The sequence below is a fragment of the Podarcis filfolensis genome (genome assembly GCF_964270895.1).
Source record: "Podarcis filfolensis genome assembly, chromosome: 4".
Taxonomy (NCBI): Eukaryota; Metazoa; Chordata; class Lepidosauria; order Squamata; family Lacertidae; genus Podarcis; species Podarcis filfolensis.
In genome coordinates, this window is record NC_139607.1 from 52798306 (window position 1) to 52823855 (window position 25550).

Here is a 25550-nt window from a genome sequence, read left to right on the forward strand (position 1 = left end):
TACCACACCAACCCAACAATGTCCTCAGATTTATTTACATGGTTATATACTCTGCTTCTTATTAATTTCAAATACTGTCCACAAACTACAAACAAACACCCATAATACAATCTAAATAAACCAATACAGTGGTACCTCAAAAGTTGAACAGATTCCATTACGGAAGTCTGTTTGATTTCCAAAATGTTTGGAAACCAAGGCGCAGCTTCCAATTGGATGCAGGAAGCTTCTGCGTCCAAAGAACGTTTGCAAACTGGAACAATCACTTCCAGGTTTGCGGTGTTCGGGGGCCAAAACATTCGACTCGCAAGGAATTCAAGATCCAAGGTACAACTGTACAACATTAAAATACAGTACCACAATAACAATACAAAGGCTAGAGAAGAAAGCAGTTATTTTCAAACTAACTAACTAAAAAGTAAAACACTGCAGAAGAGGCAGTGGAGGCAAACTTGGCCTCTTCGTAGGAATTCAGAGCAGGGCCTGAATCAAAATGCTGCCAAGAGTGAAGATGGCACATACACAAGATAAGCTGTTCTCTAGATAATCAGGACCCAAACTGCGTAGGGACTTGTGACAGAAGAGTGAATGTTTGACAGCAGGGCAGTGGGACAGAATGCTAGGTGGAGTTCAAGTGAGTAACAAGGAGAATGACAGTCAAAAAATGACAGTCGAAAAGAATAGTGGCTGAAGATACAAAAAGAACGAGGTGAGAGAGATAATGAAAGCATATAATAGCACCATCATTAAAGAGATTTATGTTAGAACAGCATAACAGAACTCCGAGTATCCTGTAAAAATGATTACTTTTTCTGGATGTTATCTTCCTTAAATATTTGTTTTTGTTTTAATTATCTCTGTTCTGGCCTGGGTGGATTCTAGGGGAAGTCTGCCTCCACCCATATATGTAGCAGCAACAGGTATGTCAAGGGAAGTCTGAACTCAGCGAGCAGGTGAATGACCAACCTAGTGACTTCCTGGGGACAGGGCCATAGGGGTCGGCAACCTAAGGCCCACGGGCCACAAGTGGCCCATGGGGGTCATTTTACCAGCCCATGAGCTGCCCCTGAACTGAGCCGCCCACTTGATGAGTCCCCACGCGCTGCGCTAAACCGGCGCAACACAGCATGGGGACTCACTTTCGCAGCGCTGGAAATCACGTCAGCGCAGACGCAGATGCTGGCATTTGCGCGGGCGCCCGCTCATGGGAGAGAAGCTGCACAAATACCAGCTTGCCTAAATCAACCTAGATAGCTGAGAGTAGGATTTATACGTGGAATTTGGCAGCTCTGACCCTACTGAGCTTGAAACGTCTTGTATCAAGCATCTGCTTATGTCTGAGCTGCTCATATATTGTCTGCTGTGTTTTTTAAAAGCCTGACTCATTGTATGCTAAAAAAAATTACATATATTACACACATAAATTAAATGAGTCAAGCTCCATGATGTACTATTTCTGCACTTTGAAGAAGCAAACTCAGGACAAAAGGGAGGAATGAGCTAAGATGAAGGCATGTCTGGCAAATCCTCACTGTGATCAACTCCCACCTGGAAACCTATGTCCCCACTGTGAAAGGTCATGTGAATCCAGAATTGGCCTCCACAGTCACTTACGGACACATGGTTAAGACCATGTTCATGGAAGACAATCTTACTATATCTGTAGCATAATTTTTAAAGTATATTAATACATGCACATTTTTATACAGTTATATGCACAGGTGTATGTATATTTTAATGTGCTGGTTACTTTAGAAAACTTAGAGTGTATATGTATATAATATTATACTTATAATAACTCATATAAGGTAAAAATTGTTCATATTTTGAGTGTTAGAGGAAGTGAGAAAGCTTGCTTCTAATTGAGATTGAGAAACAAAACAAAACTTAGAAAAAAATAATCTATGCAGATAAGCTCAACATCAAGATTTTCATAAAATGGCAGAGTTGGGGGCTCTGAATCAGATCAAGGGCCCATCTGGTACAGTACCCTATATCCAGCAGTGGCCAACTAGATGTTGACTCACAGCAGAGCATAAAAGCCTTCCACTGCTGTTCGTTCCTCCAGCAACTGGTTGCCTCTGAATCTGGAAATTTCATCTCAGTATCATGGCAAAGAGACACTGATGGACCTGCCTCTTAACCCCTGCGCTACACAATCTCTAACACATTTAGCAGAGTCCACAAATTTTTAAAATTAAAAACGAAAGAATACCTGTTAAGTGTCCACTCATTGTTTTATCATGGCTATTGAAAAGCTGCCTATATTTCAGTCTTGATGATTGAGGAACAGCCCATTCTGCTGCTGGAGATGCACTGGAGTTATAAAACAGAGACAGTTATCCCATTATCATTCCATCACAATCAAACATGACAGAGCATCTGCTTAATTTTAAACTATGAATACATCTCTGAAACCACTCATTTACAACTAACCCCCTTAAACTGAATGGGAACATTGTGTCTGAGTAGCTGCAGGACTGTCACCTGTAACAATGCTGCCAAAGTGCATTAAAAAGAAAACGAAAACAATCATACTTACCCAGGTACATCAAATGATTGTGCCTTTTGCAGTTTTGCATTTAACTGAGACCCTGCACCAGATCTACTGAAGGAAGAACTCTTTGGCAATGTGGCTGAAATAGAACAATTATGTTTTCAGGTCAGGGCAATTAAATATACAGTCAACCAGTTAATGATACAGAATACATTTTGGTAAGTAAAGGACAAGCTGTCAACTTCAGGAATTGTTTTTTAGGTTAGCATGCTGCCTTTTGTTTTAAAATAGGCACTAAGACAGCTTACAACAAAAGCACTTTTTAAAAACAATAAAAAACTATAAGCAAGAAAAGGCAAAAATAAAAAAGAGTCAAAAGATAATATAATACTAAAGGAGAGAAAAAGAACACTAGAATGATACTGCAAGTAACACAGCTTACCAGGATGACCAAAAGCAGGTAGAGGTTGTATAACAGCTGGTGCTCCATTAGCAAGGGGGGGCACAGCTGCTGTAGGAACAGAAGATACTAAAGGTGGAGACATTCCCACTACTGGAATAGACGCCATTGGCACTGGAGCTACAGCCGTAAGAGGAGGCATACTGGGTAGGCCACCAATACCTAGAAGAAAGAGATTTTCATAGTTACCATCATTTACAAGTTGAATGGCCTTGGGCTTGCCAATTACCTCTTTTGTGTCTTCTACCAACATGGCTACTAGGAAGAGGTTGGAAACTTTCACTTCCATTTTCAACTAGCTTCTGCTTATTAGTATGTTTGACAATAACAATAACTTAACTTGGAGATAGGGACGTGGGTAGTGCTGTGGGTAAAACCTCAGCGCCTAGGACTTGCCAATCGCATGGTCGGTGGTTCGAATCCCCGCGGCGGGGTGAGCTCCCGTCGTTCGGTCCCAGCTCCTGCCCACCTAGCAGTTCGAAAGCACGCTTAAGTGCAAGTAGATAAATAGGTACCGCTTTATAGCGGGAAGGTAAACGGCGTTTCCGTGTGCTGCTCTGGTGCCGGTTCGCCGGAGCAGCTTCGTCACGCTGGCCACGTGACCCGGAAGTGTCTGCGGGCAGCGCTGGCTCCCGGCCTCTAGAGTGAGATGAGCGCACAACCCTAGAGTCTGTCAAGACTGGCTCGTATGGGCAGGGGTACCTTTACCTTTACCTTGGAGATATTGAAACAAGACAACTTCATAATCATTCAAAGTTAGGTCTTAACTATGCTTATTGAAACCATTGTTTGGGTTTGTATGCAAGAATGTAACTGCTTTTGATTGAAAACAAAGCAAGGTCTGCCAGTCTCTTTCTTGCTGTTGCACCAGGGGAGCAGAGTGGAGTGCAAGACTCAAGGTTCATGCATGCAATACCCAGCTTATTTCCTTGTCCTAAGCCCTGGAGTACACCAGGGAGCTAAGCGGACTCCATGAGGGCACTCAGTTCCATCAAATCAAATGCAATGCTATCAAAACCACCTCAGAATCTCCTATAGAAATTGGGTTTACTCTGTATTAGACTGAAAATAAATACTCTTAAAAGATTAAAATGTGAAGATCTTAACAGTGAGAATAAACTAATATGCTGGAAGAACTGCTTGCAGAGTGGTGGTTAAGTATGAAGTAAACTGAATTAGGCCAAAAAACTAGTTTATTGGTGTAAATATTGTATACTATAAGGAAAAAAGGCAGGAAACTAAAAAACAAAACAAAACAAAACCCAATTCCTTGGACTGCTGAATGCAATCAAAAAGCAAAATTAGTAGTGTTTCCTCTTCTAGTAAAGGTAAAAGGTAAAGGGACCCCTGACCATTAGGTCCAGTCGCGGCCAACTCTGGGGTTGCGGCATTCATCTCGCTTTATTGGCTGAGGGAGCTGGCGTACAGCTTCCGGGTCATGTGGCCAGCATGACTAAGCCGCTTCTGGTGAACCAGAGCAGCGCACGGAAACTCTGTTTACCTTCCCGCCAGAGTGGTACCTATTTAACTGTTTGCACTTTTATGCGCTTTCAAACTGCTAGGTTGGCAGGAGCAGGGACCGAGGAACGGGAGCTCACCCCGTGGTGGGGATTCGAACCGCCGACCTTCTGATCGGCAAGTCCTAGGCTCTGTGGTTTAACCCACAGCGCCACCCGTGTCCCTTCCTCTTCTAGTATCTCTGATCAATGTTGCACTTGATAGTACTATGACTTTTGCAATGACTTTTGAGAGTTGACTAGAGCATCAAGAAATGGGGGAGGGAGGGGAGAAAGGCAAGTAAGATACCACATAAACATAAATGAAGTCTGCCCTTACCAAATCCTGGTGCAGTAGAAATGGCAATGGGAGGCTGTATCATAATAGGAGGCAATGCAGAAGGAAGCTGATAACCTTGAAGTTTTAGTTTGATAAGTTTCATAGCGATAGAAAACTCCAGCTGGTCCATTCTCCCATCATTGTTCATATCTGCCAGAGCCCTACATACAAATAAAGGTAATTCATGACTTGCACACCCTTCCAAAAGATGTAAAATAAATAAATAAATAAATTTGAATCTACACTACATTTATGTTATAAAAATAAACAATTTTGCAAATCAATACATTAAATAATAATATTGTTATATGCTACCTGTACAAAATGATGCAATTCTGCTATATTGTACAGATCATATTACTACAAAGATAAAGTGCTGCACTGCAGCTCAGGATGAAACACACATGTTCTGTGACCTGGCACTAACATCAAAGGCAGCATCCGTATGTAGATTTCTCTCCTGTACATTTACCCTTATGATGGCATTATTGCCTTTTTATATGTTTCCTTATGTCCACCATCAGCAGTCAGTAACACTGAGCAGTGGTGGACAAAAACATTATGTTGTGACTCAGGTATACATGCCCAAACATCAAAGAGGAAGGAGGGAGGGAAAATTCAGTATCAGATTATTTTCTTTTGATGTTAGTCTCAGGTTGTCCATAAAGTTATTATTCCTCATATTATTTAGGTGCAATGTTTTTACTTCATCTGTATTTCCTACCAATTCCATAAATTAATGCCCTGCAGAGAAAACAACTATTTAAGACTATGCAAACAGTACTATTGCCTAACAGAAAACACAAGTATAAAATAGTCAGCCCAACTAATCAAATCCAGCTTGAATGTTTAACATAGTAAACAACCTCAAGGAAGCCTGTTTTATCACCTTCTAGACTGAGAACTTCCTCAGTCAAAGGTGAACTAGATGTCAGTGACTCTAGAGTATTGTGGCTGCAAAAGGAGAGATGGAAATACAAAGTCCAGGAAATGATCTGATGTTAAAAATATTTAGTTTTTCCACAAATGAAGGTGGTATTAGATTTCACAGAAATTGTAAGATCATGGTTACAACAGGAATAGTGTAATACCACCATTTAGTGATTTGTTTGTCTTCCCTCCCTCCAGTTTTCATATGTTTCAAGATGAAAGACTGACATCATTTTGACTTGAGTATAAGGACACTTCAAAGTCTGACCCTAAACCAGGCTTCCTCAACCTCTGCCCTCCAGATGTTTTGAGACTACAATTCCCATCATCCCTGACCACTGGTCCTGCTAGCTAGGGATCATGGGGGTTGTAGGCCAAAAACATATGGAGGGCCGAAGTTGAGGAAGCCTGCCCTAAACCTAGAGTGCTATTAAGATACACATCATGTTTGTATTTAATATAATGCTACTCAACCTTTTTCCTTTTCAAAAACAACATGCTTACTCTAGGGGAGGAGCCAAAGCATAATGCTTTGAATGCAAAAGTTCCCAGGTTCAAAAGCCCTGCCCTCCTCAGCTAAAAACAGTGCAATAAAGTGTTAAAAGCAACTGTATAATCAGCAAGGAAACAAATCAATTACATAGTTGTAGGTGAATCTCACACAGACACCACAAAATGCAGCAAAACACAGACTTTCAGAGAAAATACCTTAGACAGAAAAACAGAACCTTGAAGAAAGAAAGAACCTTGAAGGCGGGGACACCGAGAGGAAAATGTAACCAAAATCCTCAACACAGAATCACTTGTACACCCAGTGACAAAGCTCACAACCCTGAACCAGAACAAAGATCGCACACTGAACCAGAACAAAAGACCAGAAGAGCATCAGCGAAAACAGGTCTGCTTCAAGTGAGGCAGGAAAAACGAACTGTCATGCCAAGGGAGGGGATGATTCAGAGATTCCCTTGAAGTGATGACATTATTTCCCGCTTAAGTGACTGAAGGATTACAAACCACTTTGTGGTGTCCTAGTGTCCACTCGAGAATAATACTGAACAAAATAGACCAATGCTTTGACTCAGCTTCATGTGCAGATTTAATTAGAAGTAAGTTCTGCTGAGTTTAATCAGTTTTACTGGAGTGTTGTATTTTCCATTGTTGTGTCTCAAAACGCTTTCCTTTCCTTGGTTTCACTATCTACCCCAGAGCCTAATTTTCTAGTTCTCTACTTAATATTTAAGATGTACTTCTATCACCATTTTACAACTACACACGGGTCCTGCTATTGGAGCACTTGTTATCCAAAATGACCACTTCCTTACTTCTTTCTGTTTGCAGGTTGGCAGTGGCCATTTTGGGCAGAAACCATGGAGAAAGGGAGGGGGGAGATGTGACAAAACAGAGCAGGAAAGATTGGACTGTGAACTGCTTTTGCTTTGTATTCTGCTAGTTGGCTGCAGCAGTTTGGGGTGGAAACCAGCGAGGGGGGGGGGGGGGAGACTGGACAAATCATAGATAAGAAATATTTCCATAGCATAATTGGAATGTATTTGGAATTTATTTTTATTTGTATAAATTGTACAACTGGGGTAATATTGGAGTAATATTAGAAAACTAATAAAAATTTATTTGGCAAAAAAGAAAAGAAAAAAGAAATGTTTCCATAGGAAATAATTGAAATCATCAGCTAATTATGTGAACACTCATCTAACAATCAATTTCCTGGGGGCATGTTATGTTTGGATAGTAAGACCTGTGTGTAATTGAGTTATAATGTAAATGGTCTTCCATCAATGCAAAGAGTGCTCAGAAAACTACTTGGAAACCCCTAATTGAGGTCCCCCTAGTCTCCAAGGACAGACAGAGATGTCAAAGAGATGCCAAGTTAAAACAAAGACACGGTACAGACCAAAAGATACCCACTACTTTCCTGATGGTGAAGAGGTTGAGTGTAGAAAAGGCCAATACACCTATTGGGTTGAGCTGTGTCTCTGGAATGTAATGAGTGAATAGGCTCAGAGCAAATGGCCTAATTTCTGGCTATGCTTCTTCATGCTACTATCAGCTTTTTTTGCTCCTTCCCAGGTAACATTTTCACAAAGACAGATCATAGCCACAGTCTAGAGAAATGGTCATGGAAAACCTCAGCAATCTATGGCAATAAATTCAGTAACATATTTATTACTTTATGAACTCTGCTCTGGTGATGTCTTGTATCTACCATTTTCAATGTTTGAAATGTAGCACATTGAGCGATATGTCTCATTTCAAACTGCAAGTGCCATAAATTACCATCTTGTTTACTATGATTAAATAAAACCTTTGCTTTCATTTGAAGTTTATGTTATCAATTCATTAGCTACTCAGGAAAATATAACCTGCTTGGTCTCAAAAAGCACTACTGAAAGTACGTTGAACTTTTGTTAATTATGAATGCTCACCAGAGGGAAGGATACACCCAACAAGTGGTTTTCAGGGAGTACAATTATCCTAGTAAAGCAAAAATCCAGTAATCCAGATTATACCTGCTTAAATGCAGTTACTGTCTTCAGAACCATTAAAGTTTGATTTGAAAGCCTACGTAAGACACTTCTTAATGGATTATTGGCTTGCCAACTACAAATACTGTAAGAGACCAGTAAAAGAAGGATTCAAGCAATAGATGCTATACTGTTTGTTAGTTCTACACATTTTACAAGAATTTAAGAATGTCAACATACATTCTACAAGTCTGTACAAATGTAAATATATATTTTTTTATTTCATCTTAAAGCACAACCACCTTTTGCATCACCATGGCTGTCAAATTTGTTTGCAGTATCTTTGATTTAAAACAAGGAAACCTTTGTGACATAGCAGTCCTTAGCAAATAAGTTATGTGCCAAAACTTTATTAAGGCTTCAACAGATATGCATATTTAAAAGGCAATTACACAGAAATCCTAAAATTCAGTAAATAAAGGCAGTTTGCAGGTCAGAGCTTATGCTTTAGGTGACTTGTTGCTCTTCCCTAGACAATAAAAAAAACTCGCATGTATAGAATTTCTTTCAGCTTCTAATTTTAGAATCATGCTTCTACTTATTCAGCAAGTATTTCAGGTAGTTAATTTAAGGCTGCCTACACAAAGATATCAGAATGCAGTTTCTCAACTGCTGTATTCATGTTTACAACTTATTTCATTTCTTCATTTCTATTAGTTCTTTGGACTGTTAAAAAATGGTTTCACAAAGACCTCAATGAGAACCATTTTGACAAAAGTCCTTGTCTTGAAGATTAAAAGTGCACTTTCAATAAAATAGATGAAATGTAACTGTAGAAAGTTAATATATTGCTTGTGCATTTTTTGTCTGAAATGAACTCCTGAAATTTACACTTACCATATCTGTGCTAAAACTGGTTGAGGTAACCCAGACTGGAAAAAAAAGTTTCTGGCTTGATCACCTGTCAGAAAGGAGGAAGTATTTCAAATGGAATGTCTTAAGAATGATAAGAGAACCAATGTACAATAAATAAAATTTCTAGGTTGCACTTTTAGGGTGTTCAGTATACTGCCAGTTATCCTTACACCAGGGATGGGGAACTTGTAGCTCTCTGTTTGTCAGTTGATTAACTCCAATCATCCTTCACCCAGGGTTATCCTGGCTGGGGCTAATAGAAGCCCCTGCCTTTTATCAACCATGTACAGTAGATCAGTATTATATAAACTGGAGGCAGGGGAGATTACGCCATTGAGCAATCTGCTCCCTTTTGCCTTGAAGGAGCCTCTACCTTCAGAAAGAACCCTATGTCAAGTTCAGTCTGGCCGCATCCATCAGTCAGAGAAAGAGCAGCTGTATGGTGCCTGCTTACCTCCTCCGTGCCAGAAAGAAAACTTGGTTCCAACTACCAATTGCCCTGGGATTGCAGGACTGAAGGGAAGAACTCTCTGGCCTCAGCCTTAACAAGAGGAACAATGGCTGGATTATCAGCAGCACCTCTGTTGTCCAAGCAAAACCAACAGCAAGGGAAGAACACTGTGGCTCAACTGGATGTAGTTGTCTGATTATAGCTCTTTATTCCTCGCAATGTCAAACCAATATTCTTTTACCTCTGCTTCCCTTCCCTTGCATGCTTTGTGCTTTTAGTTTGTAAGGTTGAGGGACAGGCCTATATCTCATCTTTATTTATGTGAACTCCTCTGTGATACAAAAATTATAAACAAATAAAGAGGGTGTGATCTGAACTGGGCACTTCCAAGCCCCTTAGCTACAATGCCACACTAGTTTTAAAAAAACCACACCACTACAGCCACCAAAGACTACATTTTATTAGATGAATACTGAGATATTATATTGAAATGTGTTAAAGGGGACGTGAACAAATTCTGAACTAAACATTACTACAAACTGAAACATCCTCACTTTAGTTACCAGGAAATTCACATCGCATTAACACCAGCTTAGATAAAAGGGAAACATATGGTTCCTGCTGTCTCTCCATTGCAGCAACTCTTCCTTTATTTGAATTATGTGCCTCGTGAAAGTGAGAAAGCAAACACTTTCTCCACAGAAACTGTTCTTAAAACATATGAATGACGATTTCTCATAAAACTTGGATATGCATTAATGTTCTTTTCATTCAAAAATGTGTGGCTAGAAGACACAGCAACACAGAAATGAGGCAAAACTGCCAACTTGTTACATTTTGGGGGATAAGATTTAACCAGCTATGGTCACTCTGTAAGTCTGATCAAAACCTCCATTCCTTCTAGTAAAAGGCAATCAAAATGATCTAGGGGGCTTGAGCGACTTCCCTATAAGGAAAGATTAAAACACTTGGGGTTATTTAGCTTAGTGGGGAAAATGTGAGTAAAGAGGAAATATAGTAAATGTGTATAAAATTATGAATGCATACAGGAAAGGAAATTCAGACTAAACAAAGAAAAACTCCCTGATGGTTAAGAACTGTTCAACAATGACACAGACTTCCTCGGATAGTGGTAGACTCTCCTTCACTAGGAGTTTTTAAGCAGAGATTGGATGGCCATTTGTCATGGATGCTTTAGTTGAGATTCCTGAATTGCAGAGGGTTGGACTAGATGACCCTCAAGCACAACATGAAGACAACATTATTCCTCTTTGGTTTATCCCTATATATAGAATTAAGAGGTACACTACCTCTGAACATTTTACTACTGTGACTAGTAAGCAGCACTTGTATTGAAGAAGCTGGGGTGCAGCAAATAGAAGAAACATTGGCTGATAGGGCCAAGGGAAGTTGTGGTGGATCTTGCAGAACCAAATGTTTGGAGGCACCAACCATCATTTTTATATTAGCAAACTGCCTCACTTTCATACTACATCTGCTCCTCCTTTCTGCCGCTTATGGAGAACCATGCAAGAGGCAAATTTGACAGACAAGAATCAAACACATTTCCTCCTCCCCCCCATGCACAAGAGAGTCTGCTTCTCTTTTATTTAATAATATTATAATTATTCTAGAACTTAGATTCCAGTATGAAAAATAGGAGATAATCTATGAGCTAACTATACATATGATCAGAATCACAGAAATCGCACAGCAATGAGTTTTGTATTTTTCCTAACTTCATTTTGGCAATGCATTTACAAACATTTCACTTCAACCATATATTTTTAAAGGACTGGTACTTCCTCTGCTTCTCCTTGCAGTCTTAGAAAACAAGTAGCATTGCTAAGTTGCCTCTTGGATGCTTGATCTGGGGCAGCCCAAGGAAAACCTTAAATTGCATGATGGTGCATATTTTCGCAATGGAAATTACACATGACAGCTATGGCATTACCAGTGATAAATCCAGATATTGGTTTCAAACTGTGGAACTGTTGATCATGTTTAGCTCTCTCTTCCACAGTTACGGCCCAGATGTCCAGGTTGCCTAATTCACAAGAAAGAGATTGAGATATTATCAGGAAAAATAGGCTTTACAAATAACAGCATCAGCTATTTTCTCGATGTGCTTTGAAGAATCTAAACACTTGCAAAAAAGCCCTCCACCACAGTGGCTGAAACAACTCTCATTGCCTCATGGGATGCTGAAGGAAGGAAAGCTCAGCAACTGTTATAAAAGAGACCAATAAGCATATATCCTTGCTGTGCATACAGCAAGCTGGTAACACAGTCTGCTAGCAACACAGCTACAGCTTGCTGTTGAAGATCTAGAATCTATGAATACAGTTGCCAGAACCCATTGGCAACCATAAATATCATTCTGGTGATCAAAACAGTAAAAAGATTCTTGTATTACAAGATAGTGGTTTAGTCTTTTAAAATGGCATCAGGATGTATCTTATGCTAAGATGCAGCATCACTGTATGGGTTGGTGGGAAGAAGTTGTTACAATGCACACATCCTCTACCCTGTAACATCCCTCTAGTCAGCAGCAGGTACAAAACAAATAGACACTTACTGTAGCCTCTGTTGAACAAGAAGCAAAAAGCCTGATCTCCATCTAACTACTGGAAAAATGGCTACCAAGGCCAGTCAAAATGTGTGAATCTCCAGCAAAGGTGGAAGAGTTGGATCAGCAGGTGGGCCCCCAACTAATTTAAGGCATAAACCCCCCTCTACTGGTAAATTGTATGACACAATCTTATCAGACCCCTGGGCACAGGTTATATTTGAGCAACAACCTCTTGCTGCCTTTACCTTCAGCCATCCCCTGCATCAGCCTCCCCCACTTTCAACAACCACCCAAGAACACTCAACACATATAAGCAGTAGGGTGCTTTTTTCAGCAACTGCAACTACACACTAAGTTTATTAGTGTGTTCAAGCCCAACTATCTTTTCCTCATGAAGCTGGAAAGCAAGCATGAACAAGAAGCATGGGGGGGGGGATCCTAATACTTACCAGCAAAAGGTGTTGGAAACTGAGCCATGGTTCAATCACCTTTAACTTGCTAATAGATGCCTGGGGAGTAAAGAGTGGCACATTAAGACAAGCAGGTATACAAAAACAACTCCTTACTTCAGAGGTATTTGCTTACTATCATATAATTTACTGATATACAGAAAAAGAGAACTTCTTTATAAATGCAGTAGTCATGTAAATATAATCAAGACAAAAACGGTTTCCAAATGCTATGAAATATGCCCAGGGCAGCAAGCATAAAATGTTAAAGAAATACAATATTCATCTTTCTTCCTGCTCCCAGTTACAAGATTGCTCCTTATTTCAGAACCTAGTTGTTCCTGGCCATCAAATACCCAGGCATCCGCACTTAGCTGCATCCTTATAATGGCCTTTTATTTTTACCCTATTGTTACCCTGCCTCTGTCCTCCACTGGCCCCTCTGCCAGTTACCAGTTCAGAAACCTCACTCATTACCTCTGCCTACAGCTCTGGAGAATTTCCCTTTCTGTGTGTATTATAATCAATATAGACCCCTGTCCATATACTAAAGATTGAATTTGGATCACCAAGTTCTAGAGTATCACATTATTAAGACAGAGAAACAGCAATATAGTGAAAGCTATTTTATCCATAGCCTGGGAAAAAATGAGATACAAGTTTTTCTGACTATGATAATCAGCAATTATGCTGTACAATATGTGCATGCCTGCTATGACTACAATAATTTTGCAGTCACTTTCTAAAATACTAAATATCTTTTAGCCATATTTCACTGTTTCCCAGAAAACTCCACTGGAATTATATGTGATGTTTAGCAATTACAACATGAAGAATGCTAATAGCTCTTTGTTTTCCCTAAAATCTTATATCCACCCAAATAACACTAAGAATATGTACATCCCATATCTATCCAGAGGCAACCCGTTTGAGAAAGACATCACCCTTGAGTAAAATAAAGTATGTGGGTTGCATTCAATGTTAGTTCTACTGGGAACAGGCTCGTTGAAAATAATGGACATGACTAACTGAGGTCCATTAATTTTAATGCAGCTACTCTGAGAATAACTTTAATGAAATACATAGGGTTGTATTCAACCAAGTCTCAAGTGGTTTGAGGGAACTGGTGAATCACTTAGGACAAAAGGCTAGGTAACCTCCTAACACACACAATAGCAAGCTTTGGAAAACAAGTGACTCAAAAATGTAGACCTAATAGCCATTTATTATGTTAACACTCAAGATTCACTGTTCTACAGAGCCAAAATCTGTTGTAAAACAAGGATAGGGAACCTACTGCCCTCCTAATATTGTCAGACTTCAACTACCATAAGCTAAGTCAGCTTAACTAAGGGGCGTGGATGATGGGTACAACGGTCCAACAACATCTGGAGGACCACAGATTCCATAGCCCTGCTCATAAAATTTGTCACCTAAGGTTTGAAAGCATAAAACCTTTCTTAAACTTTCAGACTGGAGGGAATATGAAGTGTAGTGGTAGTAATAATAATACAGTAATTTATTTCTTGTACCCCGCCCATTTGATTCCTTGTCCCAGCCACTCTGGGCAGCTTCCAGTCCTGCCTCTGCTCCTTACCTTGCACAACAGCAGAACATGGGAAAGGAGCTGCCCAGGTTTCATTGTCAGCAGAGCCTGTTGACTCCAAGTAAGGAAGCCCTTCAAACGCTCACCAACATAAAATGCCTAAGTACTCCAAGAAATGAATGGCACTCACTCTCTCCCAAATGCTCCTTGAAGTAAAGCAAAATCTTCTCCTAATCTTTTATAGACTCTGCATAGCTCAATATGTTAAAATATGCTAGCCACATTAGATGCCCCCATGATTGTTGATCATTGTACCCCAAGGAAAAAGATTGAACAAGATAGACCCCATTCCAACAATAAATTAGAATGCATAGTAAATTACACAGAGATTACCAAATTACTACCATAGAAGTACGTACAACAGAAACTTAGAACCACACCCATTTGCTTAAAAGAAAAGTATGTTTTTCTTTCACTTTAAGTTGTTAAAGTGAAAAGATTAAAGATTTGAAGAAATTACAGTCTGAGTTTAATTTCCAGTCTTACATCCGTATAAATCATTTTGATTCAGTTGATTCAGTTGATTAAGGAAGTTTCATGCAATATACCGGTAATTGAGAAATAAAAGCCACGCACCATGGAGTTCTCATAAGGTCTGGCAAAGGGACAGATTTTTTTCAATTAGGGTTGTTACTAACATTGTCACAGTGCTAACTTTGCTTTGTAGCTTAGAAGAATCTAAGCAAAAATGAGGGTGTTAGAAATACATCAAAGAGGGGGGGAAACCAAGCATCATCCTATAAGGGGCTACTTATTTGGAATGCTAAAATTCTTATTTTATACAGCATCAGTGTGCATGATGCTTTACAAATCACAAAAGAACAGGTACAAAAGAACACAGTCATCATGAGTTCTGGTCAGCAGTCCACCTGGGTGAGATCCCAAGGCTGGTAGCTGGGTCAGTGAGTTTTATTTGGGAGTCTGCATGAAGTTTACTCAAATGAGCAAACAAGACAGAGCTCAATAGCAAGAATAAATCAGCCTAGCAAGAGCGAGCAAGAAAGTACATAATGACAACCAGTACTTGGCAAGATGTCCAGGCCTGGACTAACCTACAGCAGGACGTTTCTACGGGGCTTTCATCCAACTGCAAGACTGAATGTTAATTGTATGGACAATGTTGTGACAATTGTAATGAGACCTCCAGGTACAGAGTGGTATATAAACCATTCATGAACTTCTGGGTGCATAAAACTAGTATGCTCATCAAGAGGGCAATGAAACACAGATAACAGCATGATAAACCTTAATCTTGCCTTCAGATGTAGATTTGACTGGTATAAACTCCCTTGGATCCTTCAATGATGACCATATTGGCCCAAGTGCTGAAAATGGAATAGGTTTATTGGTGTGGGGAGATTATAAGCAAGATGGTCTGCATAGGGATTTGTTTTCACCTCTAGAACTGGGGTGTTCTTGTCTATCCCCCCTCCCTTTCTAAAGTTTAAAAAAGGTAAACAACTCAAGGACGATCTTGCCCCCAAATAGCAACAACTTTGGCTAACTTCCCTCTTTAGGTGACCTCCACAAAAAAATATTGATTTCTTAATTTTGGGTTCAAAAAATTAGGGGTCATCTTATACATGTCTTATACACAGAAAAATATGGTAATATCATCTGTTCTTTAAGAAAGTCTTAAACTTAGTAAATACAACCTCAGATGAACAACAACATATGACTTGTTACACTGTGTCATGATTTATTTAACAAAAACAAAGCCAAAATGAAGAAGCCATGTGTGAAAAACTAAGTATACCGTTACTGCTTCCATAGAAATTAAGAAGATAAGTAAGAGACTGGTGCTGGTAATCAAATGCCCTTGCTTAATTTATCATCAGCAAGTGTGCCCACCTCTATAAAATCCAAAGTTTTAGCAGTTTGCTGGTCGGGAGCATTCAGGTGTGTTTTAACACAACGCTAAGGATGAAAGACATCAGCAATGCTCTTGGAGAAGCAGCTGTTGCTGCCCATACAACTGGGAAGGTTTATAAGGCCATCACCACCAATTTTAAGTCAATCATTTTAGAGTGAGAAAGATTATTCAAAAGTGAAAAAGATTCAAGACAGTTGTCAATCTTCCCAGGAGTGGACATCCCAGCAAATTCACCCCAAGGTCAAGCTCTGCAACGGTCAAAGAAATTGCAAAAAACCCAAGAGTTACATCTCAGGCTGTACAGGACTCAGTTGGCATGTTAAATGTTAAAGTTCATGACAGTAAAATTAGAAAAAGACAGAACAAGTATGGTTGTTTGAAAGGGTTGCCAGGAGAAACCCTCTTCTCTCTAAAAAGAACATGGCAGCATGGTTTAGGTTTGCAAAGTTGCATCTTAACAACCATAAGACTTCTGGAACAGACAGACTTTGGACAGACAAGACCAAAGTGGAGATATTTGGACATAATGCACAGCACTACATTTGGCAAAAACCAAACATAGCATATCAGCACAAACACCTCAGGGGGTGATAATTTGGGCTCGTTTTGCAGCCACAGGACCTGGGAACCTTGCAGTCATTGAGTTGACCATAGTCAAATGTGAGGCCATCTGCCTGACAGCTGAAGCTTGATTGAAATTGGGTTGTGCAACAGGACAACAATCCCAAGTACACCAACAAATCTACAACAGAATGGCTGGGGGTGGGGGGAGAATCAAGGTATTGCAATGGTCCAGTCAAATTCCAGACATCAACCTAATCGAAATGCTGTGACAAGACCTTCAGAGAGTTGTGCATAAATGTCACACCCAAGGAACACAGAGACATAAATCACAAACTAGACAACTCTGTATGCAGTTCACAAAAACAGTTAACAATAATGTAGAGCATTTCCATACTGTCTATTACATAAAATCTTAAACAATACAGTGCCAAAATAACAACATGCACAACTCAGTATCTCAAAGCCAAACAGTTCTGAAATAAGTCCATGAGAGCAACACTCTTTGTGTATACTTGTGCTGGTGTGATCCCAACTGAACTCCGAGACACCTGGATTTCAATCCGTTTCGTGAATCTTCTTCTGGAGCTATATAATGGCAATTCAATGCTCCACCAAATAGATCAGCTCCCACCTTAGAATGACACTCATATACAATATGGCTACATCAGACTCACTCTACCAGGCACCACACAAGTGGTGGCAGTGAGTGAACTTGGGACTTCTCCTTGCAGCTACAATAAAATGAAGGATCAGATGCAGCCTGGGCAAGTCAGAGGCTTCCACGCTGCCGCCGCCCCAGAGAAGAGCACAGGAAGGACTCAGGAAAGTGTCCTCCTCCCCCCACAGCCTGCAGGCAATGCACACACACACACCACACACTGACAAAGCTGCTCATCCTGCGCCCTCCCTCTTTTTCCTTGCATGGCAGCTTGGGGACAGACGCAGGAAAGAGAGAAAATAAGAGCGCAGAACAGGGGAGGAGCTGGCCTGAGGAGCCCCACTGGCAGGAAAGACGCTTCCCTCACCAAAGCAGCTGCCAGAAGGTAAGCAATGGTGGTGATGGTGCTCCCTGCGGGGGAGACCTCTTCACCTGGGTGACAGGCACCCTGGTAGGTGGGTGGGCAAGGAAGCATCAAGCAGGTAACTTGCCTCCTCCGCCCAAACTTTGAATCAGGCTATGTCCCTCCCTCATACACTGCCCCCTCCCCTTGCCTGTGCCCCCACTTCCATCTTTTAATGTGAGTACCAGCACTTTTCCCCCCTAGAAAAGAAGCACTAGGAAATCCATACTGACATTCCAAGCTGTGTAAAAATCAGTGATACTTTTTTTTTGCAACTCTGAAACCTAACTCTGGCACCATATCGAGTAACGACAGCAGATAAAAGAGGAATTCTCAATTGCTACACTATATTAAGAAAATTTGGCAGTTTTACCACAGTCAAAACAGAGATTTTTAAAAAGCAATGCACTTTTAAATAGTGAACACACTTGTGGGACCAAAAAGATTATCTCACTTCTGCAGATGATTCAAGGTTGAGGCATGAGTAAATATTAGCAGAAGGGTGAGTAATAAGTTATGAAAGATTGTATACCATGTTCGCTGCACAACTAGCTGTAATCCAGACTTCCTGGATTAGACACAGTACAAGAATCAAGGCGTAAATAGAAATTAAATTTGTTGACAAGTAACACTAGCAGCCTCAGTGTTTAAGAGTGCATTTTAGCAGGTATGGCTGCTGCTCCAACCATTTTTGGCCAAAGCAATTCTTACATTGGTAATCTCAAGGCTTGATTACTGCAATGCACTTTATGTGGAACTACCAGCACGCCTGATCTGGAAGTTCCAGCTAGTGCAGAATATTGTGGCTGAACTGCTGATCCTAGAATCATAAAATTGTGGAGTTGGAAGGGACCCTGAGGATCATGGGAACAGGCTACTGACAGCATGTAACACTGGTGCTTAAAAGCTTGAACTGGCTGCCTAAAGTTACCAGCCCAAGTTCATGATTCTTGGGGGAGTATTTGTTGGTAGTCCTCCATGGCTCAAATGCACAGCTTGTAACTACTAGAATCTATGCATTCAGTTAAAAAAAAAAATACATTCATTATTGTGGAACTCTAACCAGACTGAGATTAGCCAGACATCCTCTTTGCTGAACTGTTGGCACATGCAAAGACTTTGTTATTTCACTAGATGTTTAAAGGAAGTGCTCAGGACTGAGATGAATTTTCCCTGTTCTTATTCTTTGTAAGGAATTGGGATATAATTTTATGTACATTGCTTAGAAATGTTAATGATTAAGTGATATATAAGCACCTTAAATATATAAAATGTTAAATAAATACTTTTATCCACATAAGATACCATCTTGGTGCTGAAGATGAACTTTCTGCATTTTATTAGGAATATTAGAAGTAAATTCACTTGATAATGGGACACAGGTGGCGTTGTGGTCTAAACCACAGAGCCTAGGGCTTGCCGATCAGGTGGTCGGCGGTTCGAATCCCCGCGATGGGGTGAGCTCCCGTTGCTCAGTCCCTGCTCCTGCCAACCTAACAGTTTGAAAGCACGCCAAAGTGCAAGTAGATAAATAGGTTCCACTGTGGCGGGAAGGTAAACGGCGTTTCTGTGCGCTGCTCTAGTTCGCCAGAAGTGGCTTGGTCATGCTGGCCACATGACCTGGAAGCTGTCTGCGGACAAACGCCAGCTCCCTTGGCCAGTGAAGCAAGATGAGCGCCGCAACCCCCGACTGGACTTAACGGTCAGGGGTCCCTTTACCTTTACAGTACAACTGCACAGGTCTCATACGTACGGCAAGACTCTAATTCAAGAAGCCAAAATGTTTACTTTTCAGAAAGTTGTGTGTGAATGCAAATGTGCACTTCTTGCATTTAACTTGAGAATAAAACATTTAGCAACGTTTAATTTTAGAACAATAATTTGTTTTTAGATTCTATAGCAATTTTTCAAGCAAAGCCTTGATTTGCAAATTAACAGCATAATCAAGTAGTTCATTAGTTTAATTACCCTTGCATAAATCCAAAGGGAAGTCTGCTTAATGAAACACAATTCTTCAGCAAACCAATAGCTTCTAAGCTGTTTCAGGCACAGAGCCATCACATGTGCTTCTAACAACTAAGCATGAGTCTTCAGCAGCTTAAAACGATGGGTCAGCTGAACTGTGGATCAATTATAAACTGAAACACAAGATCCAGATGGCAGAACAGCGCAGGGGAAGCACTAGCTCTGCCATTCCTACAGTAAGCAATACAAAGTATTGCTGTGCCCCTATTTGGAAGACAGGGACAGCCTAACTCCTGTTATATATGCTCTGGTAATCTCTAGATCAGATTACTGCAACCCTGTGGGGCTGCCTCTGAAGACAGTTCAGAAACTCCAATACAATGAAACATGCAAATGAGCCCTTATTTATACCTCAAACCAAACACACCTCAAAAGTAATACACCCTTTCTCTCCTGGCCATGCCAGAAGAGAGATGTACAGTGGTACCAACTTCCAGATATGGTACTTCAAAAATGGTGTGATTAAAATACTGGAAGAAACATTACAGTACAGTGGTACCTCGGGTTAAGTACTTAATTCGTTCTGGAGGTCCGTACTTAACCTGAAACTGTTCTTAACCTGAAGACCACTTTAGCTAATGGGGCCTCCTGTTGCTGCCGCGCCGCCAGCGCACAATTTCTGTTCTCATCCTGAAGCAAAGTTCTTAACCTGAGGTAATATTTCTGGGTTAGCGGAGTCTGTAACCTGAAGCGTATGTAACCTGAGGCGTATGGAACCTGAGGTACCACTGTACAAGCCTTCCAGCAAAAGTATCTCCTGCCCAGATGTAAAACACTACATGTGCATGCAAAGCAAAGCTCATCAAATCTAAACGTTCAGAATATGGAGAACAGAACCAAGCTTTAAGGAGCCAGGAGCAAACATTAGCTACATATTGTGGTTAAGGCAAAATATAAGAACAGCCTACTGGATCAGGTCAAAGGCCTACATAGTCCACCATCCTGTTCTCTTAGTAGCCAACTACTAAGCAGGATTCGAGCACAAGAGCACCCTGCCCTCCTGTGGTTTCTGGTAACTGATACACAGAAGCATTATGGACTCCAACTGTGGAGGCAGAGAATAGCCATCATGGCTAGTATCCAGCAACAGCCCTCTCCTCCATGAATTTGTCTTAACTTTTAAAGCCATCTAGGTTAGTGGCCTCACGTGGGAGCAAGTTACGAAGTTAAGTGTATGCTGAATGAAGAAGTATTTTCTTTTATCTATGTTGAATCTTTCAACATTCCCCATCCTTCCAATCAATAAAACAGAGCAGGGAAACCACACACATTATCACTCTTTACAGCTAGACACTATAGGAGCAAATGTAGAACAAGGCTAAAGTTTTTGCATCATTCATAAGGTCTAATTCTACCTTGAGAAGCCACAAAAGTGCCATATAAATGAAGCTTTAATTCAATTACTGAAAACCATTATCTAGAGATATACTTCATCTGGTCCAAATTGGTTTCCAGCACAACTTTACTTTCAAATATTATTAACCCAAATTCTATGTTTTACATGTGAAATAAATTCAGACACCAAAAATATTAAAGCAGCCAGAACATAGTTCTTTTATAACCAGTTTATAATCCAATTCTGTGGTGATCTTTAGTAATTTGTGAAATATCATTCAAATGTAATTAATATTACCAGCTTTCTTCATAATATATATTCTATATAGACTATGTAATTTATATCCTATGTATACAGACACTGCATTTTTAAAATATAAATGTGAAAAAATGCATTAGCTATCTACATAGGGTATTAATTACATGGTCTATATGGGGTATTTGCTACCAAGAAAGCCCATGTCTGCTGAAATAAAGGGAGCTGAACACTACAATTAAACTGCAGTTCATTCCGAGCAAGTGTCTTGCTAATTCTTCCGTACTGTACACTTAGGAGTATCTATCTTAAGGCAATTATTTGTGCTATTTTCAACAATATGGACTTGGCCGAGCTATTATGCTTGCCTTCTTAAACTGATTTATCTTGTAAATGAGACATAAGCTGTTTGCCTCCTCTTTGTGGATATTTTAATTAGAGATATCAGATGTTATAGATGTATAGGAATGGTCACCTGATCTCCTTTAAACTTCAGACAACCCAACTAAGATTACATGCATTTGCAGGGTTGGGAAGTGCTTTTATTTAACTACAGCAAAATACAGAACATTTACCATCAAGAATTCATTTCTTTAGTTTGCCCATATAAGTTATATTTTAGGGAACATGAAACTGAATACAATTAAAAGAAGCTTTACATTTTAAAGATTGTTGACATGCTAGGCTGAAAGTCAGATTACACAGCATCTATTCAGCCTTACGCATATGAAAAGCATTTAGAAAGCAGACAGCTGAATTCTTCCTCCTTTATGACCTTCAGCTCTTGAACCATACACTCAGAAAATATGTTGATGTCTGCAGTTTTTAATCATTGTTAGTCTTAATGCTGTTTTTTATTATTGCATTGTTTTCTATTCTATTTTTCTGCTGACATATTGGTTAATTGTACTGAATTTTGAATGTTTTATTGTCAGAATAAGTAGAATTATATATATGAGATCATAACTGCTCTGTGGAGGAAGTTCCTTAAAAAGCAGGGTACAATTTTAAATAAAACAAATCTAAACGCAAGGTTGCTAACACAAACTAGCCAGTATAACAATGTATAGTTTAAATATTCAGCACTACCACTACATTGGTTTGATTTATTATACAGCTACTGATCTGATTACACAGCTACAGATTTTCAAACAACAGTATCACAGTAATTTAAATATTCATTATGATTACCAGTTCTCCTTTACATAAGTAACAAAATATTTTTTTTAAAGCAACAGCAATTCAGCCTCAAATAAGATGCAATACTCCTTTGCAATCTCTTCAAATTTAATGTTTATAATTTATATTCTGCTCTTAAAAAGGTAAAGGTACCCCTGCCCATATGGGCCAGTCGTGTCCGACTCTAGGGTTGTGCGCCCATCTCACTTAAGAGGCCGGGGGCTGTCCAGAGACACTTCTGCGTCACGTGGCCAGCTTGATGAAGCTGCACTGGTGAGCCAGCACCTGTGCCGCACACGGAAACGCCGTTTACCTTCCCGCTAGAAAGCGGTACCTATTTATCTACTTGCACTTAGGGGTGCTTTCGAACTGCTAGGTGGGCAGGAGCTGGGACCGAAAGACGGGAGCTCAGCCCGCCGCAGGGATTCGAACCGCCGACCATGCGATCGGCAAGCCCTAGGCGCTGAGGTTTTACCCACAGCGCCACCCGCGTCCCTAAAAATTCTGCTCTTAAAACCCATTAAAACCATATAGTCACTATATTCTGTGGACCGAGTATTTATCCATCAGGAGCCTAACCAAAAAAAACCCCACAAAAACACATTTTCAATTAGTACCTAAAACCAAGTGAAGTTAGCGCCAGCCAAATTTCTGAGGGGAATGCTACAGATGAGGTGGCTTGCTTCCTTAAGAGCCCTTGCTGATGGCACTACTGACAAAGCTGAAAGAGCAGATCTCAAGTCCTGGGTCAGTTAATATTGGGTGACAGTCTCTCAGATAAAGCCGTATAGGGTTCTATATGTCAAAACTAAAACCTTGAATTGGACTTGACAGCTAATTGGCAGCCACTGCAAATGCTTCTAGGCTGATGCAATATGGTCTCTAGGTAAGAGACCCAATAAGATCCCCATAGCTGCATAGTGTACTAGCTGCAGCTTCTGAACAATCTTCAAGGGCAGCCTCATGTAGAATGAACTGCAGTAGTCCATATAGAAAATTACTATAGCATGAAGCAAAGTGGCCAAGATACCCCCTTCTAGGAAGAGCCTTAGTTGGAGAACCAGCTGGATTTGGAAACTTGTGCTTCCAGCAATAGGTGGAATCCAAGAGTACTCCCCTCAAACTAAATACCTGATCTTTCAGAGGGAGCATAATCCTGCCTAGAACAACTCTCATACCCAGTTCCTAGACATGGAAGCCACTAATCCACAGGGCAGAACTTATCCTCAGATATAGGATGAATGGTAAGTGGAATTTTCTTGAGAATTTTCTTTTTATTTATGTCTGCCCAATGCAAGGCTTTTCCTTCTGCCAACATATGCCATATAGTCAACAACTGATTAATGTGTGTCTGAATGACTCACATTCAAACCTGGAAGTAACCCAAAAATGTCACTAAATGGGTGGAATGGGGGCAGAACAGGGCACGCTTATATGCACTCCGCTGATGGACGTAGTGGCCGGGAATGAAACCCCTGTTCATAATGGTCATTCAATGTCTTTTCCAGATCAAATACAATATTCACATAACACTTGCATCTGCTCAAAATGGATGCCTTTATAGGGCACTATGAATTTTTTATGTTGAAACATTTTACATGTGCTCTTCGTATTTTTTACATTAGTGAAACATTCAAAAAGGTGTGCAAGGATGCTGGCTTTTATGTCAAGAGAAGCATTTAGTGGAGAAGGGTAAGTAAAGGTTGCTTATGGACTGCAGAGCTGAAAGCCAGTATACTCTGGCCACCCACACGATGTGTGTGGAAGGGGGTCTGTGTAGGGGAAACAGGGATTAGCAAAAATAGTCTCCACTTCCATCAGCAGGATCCCTCCACTGGATTCAAAAGCCATACATAGACAAAGGAATCTTTTCATCCATGGAAAATGAAATTAGATTTCTAAAAGAAATCTGAAATTAAAAAATGTTATGCTATGCTCAGGGATGCTCCCACTCACAGGAGCGAATCAAGAGCATAATAGCAATTATGATAGTCTAATATAATAGCTGTCATTCCCATTTTGAAGCTAGAATCTTCATTTATTTTCACTTTATCAAAATCAAAGTCAAAGAAAGAACAAGGATCAGAAGCTACATACCAAGGTACTTTACTATAAAATTTGTATATGGGAATGGTCAGTTACAAGTCTAATGACGTCTTAGGAACCTTGCCAGATTCATCTCAGACTCACAATTCACCTTTAGAAAGCTGTCTTAAGAACAAGGTCTTAAGAACTTATCCTCAGATAAAGGTCAGACAGATATTTGTACTATAATATAGAAGTGGAAGCCATATACATCTAATAAATATTTCATAATTAGCTGCATATATACGCAGACAATCAAGGTATGCTTAGAGAATTTTACTGGAAAAACAGAAATGTGTAGCTAAATGCTAACAAGCAAAGTTAGAAATGTTTGGTATGATGCATGTCTACCAATATTGAGTTTAGGACATCATATAAGCACTATTTGGTTTAAAGTACCATCATATTGTGAATTTTGTGCACTATACCAATAAAATTATGTTATAGATTATGATGTTATGTTATAGATCATGTTGTTGTAGAGAGTATTGAAATATAACACTTAAAACACAATGTCAAAGTTTATACATTATGCTAAACCATAGTTAATGGTCCACCACAAATGCAGAGATTGTGCCCACTCCCTTCTAGCTAAGCAATATATATCTGGCTTAGCAATATATCAAAACCAGGGATCAGAGTATATTCTGTTCAAACAAGCTATGATTGGAAAACCAAGAACAAACCTTGGCTTAACAACAAACCTTGTGGCTCGCTCAATGTAGCTTGTTTTATCACATCTGGCCTGGACCACAGTTTCAATTATTAGCTGTTTTCTAGACCTATTTACTGGCATCACAACCCTGAGCTTTATCTATTTACTTACAGGTATCCCCTATTGATTCCTATGAAACATAGCTCTGAGTAAATTATTACTTCTTAAAAAGCTTGCAAAAAACAGACATTTGAAGATTTATCAAGTAAACCTGGAAAAAGCTAATGTCCAACTAGAGTACAACTAAAGAGAGACTCTAAA

At 39.9% G+C, this 25550-nt stretch overlaps 1 protein-coding gene across 7 annotated transcripts in view; it reads right to left on the reverse strand.

Moving 5' to 3' along the window:
* The window catches only part of ITSN1 (intersectin 1), an 86892-nt gene that overhangs the window by 55841 nt on the left and 5501 nt on the right, over positions 1–25550 (reverse strand). For 6 of the 7 annotated variants that reach the window (XM_083608829.1, XM_083608831.1, XM_083608830.1 and 3 more), the window contains 7 exons: positions 12591–12650; positions 11524–11616; positions 9101–9164; positions 4794–4954; positions 2940–3119; positions 2543–2636; positions 2216–2316 (listed from right to left, as the gene is read on the reverse strand). In XM_083608829.1, the coding sequence (XP_083464955.1) occupies positions 2216–2316; positions 2543–2636; positions 2940–3119; positions 4794–4954; positions 9101–9164; positions 11524–11616; positions 12591–12618 (721 nt within the window). In that variant the 5' untranslated portion in view covers positions 12619–12650. Of the gene's footprint in view, positions 1–2215; positions 2317–2542; positions 2637–2939; positions 3297–3671; positions 4955–9100; positions 9165–11523; positions 11617–12590; positions 12651–25550 lie in introns of all 7 variants that reach the window. The other variant, XM_083608833.1, reaches the window with a different exon arrangement.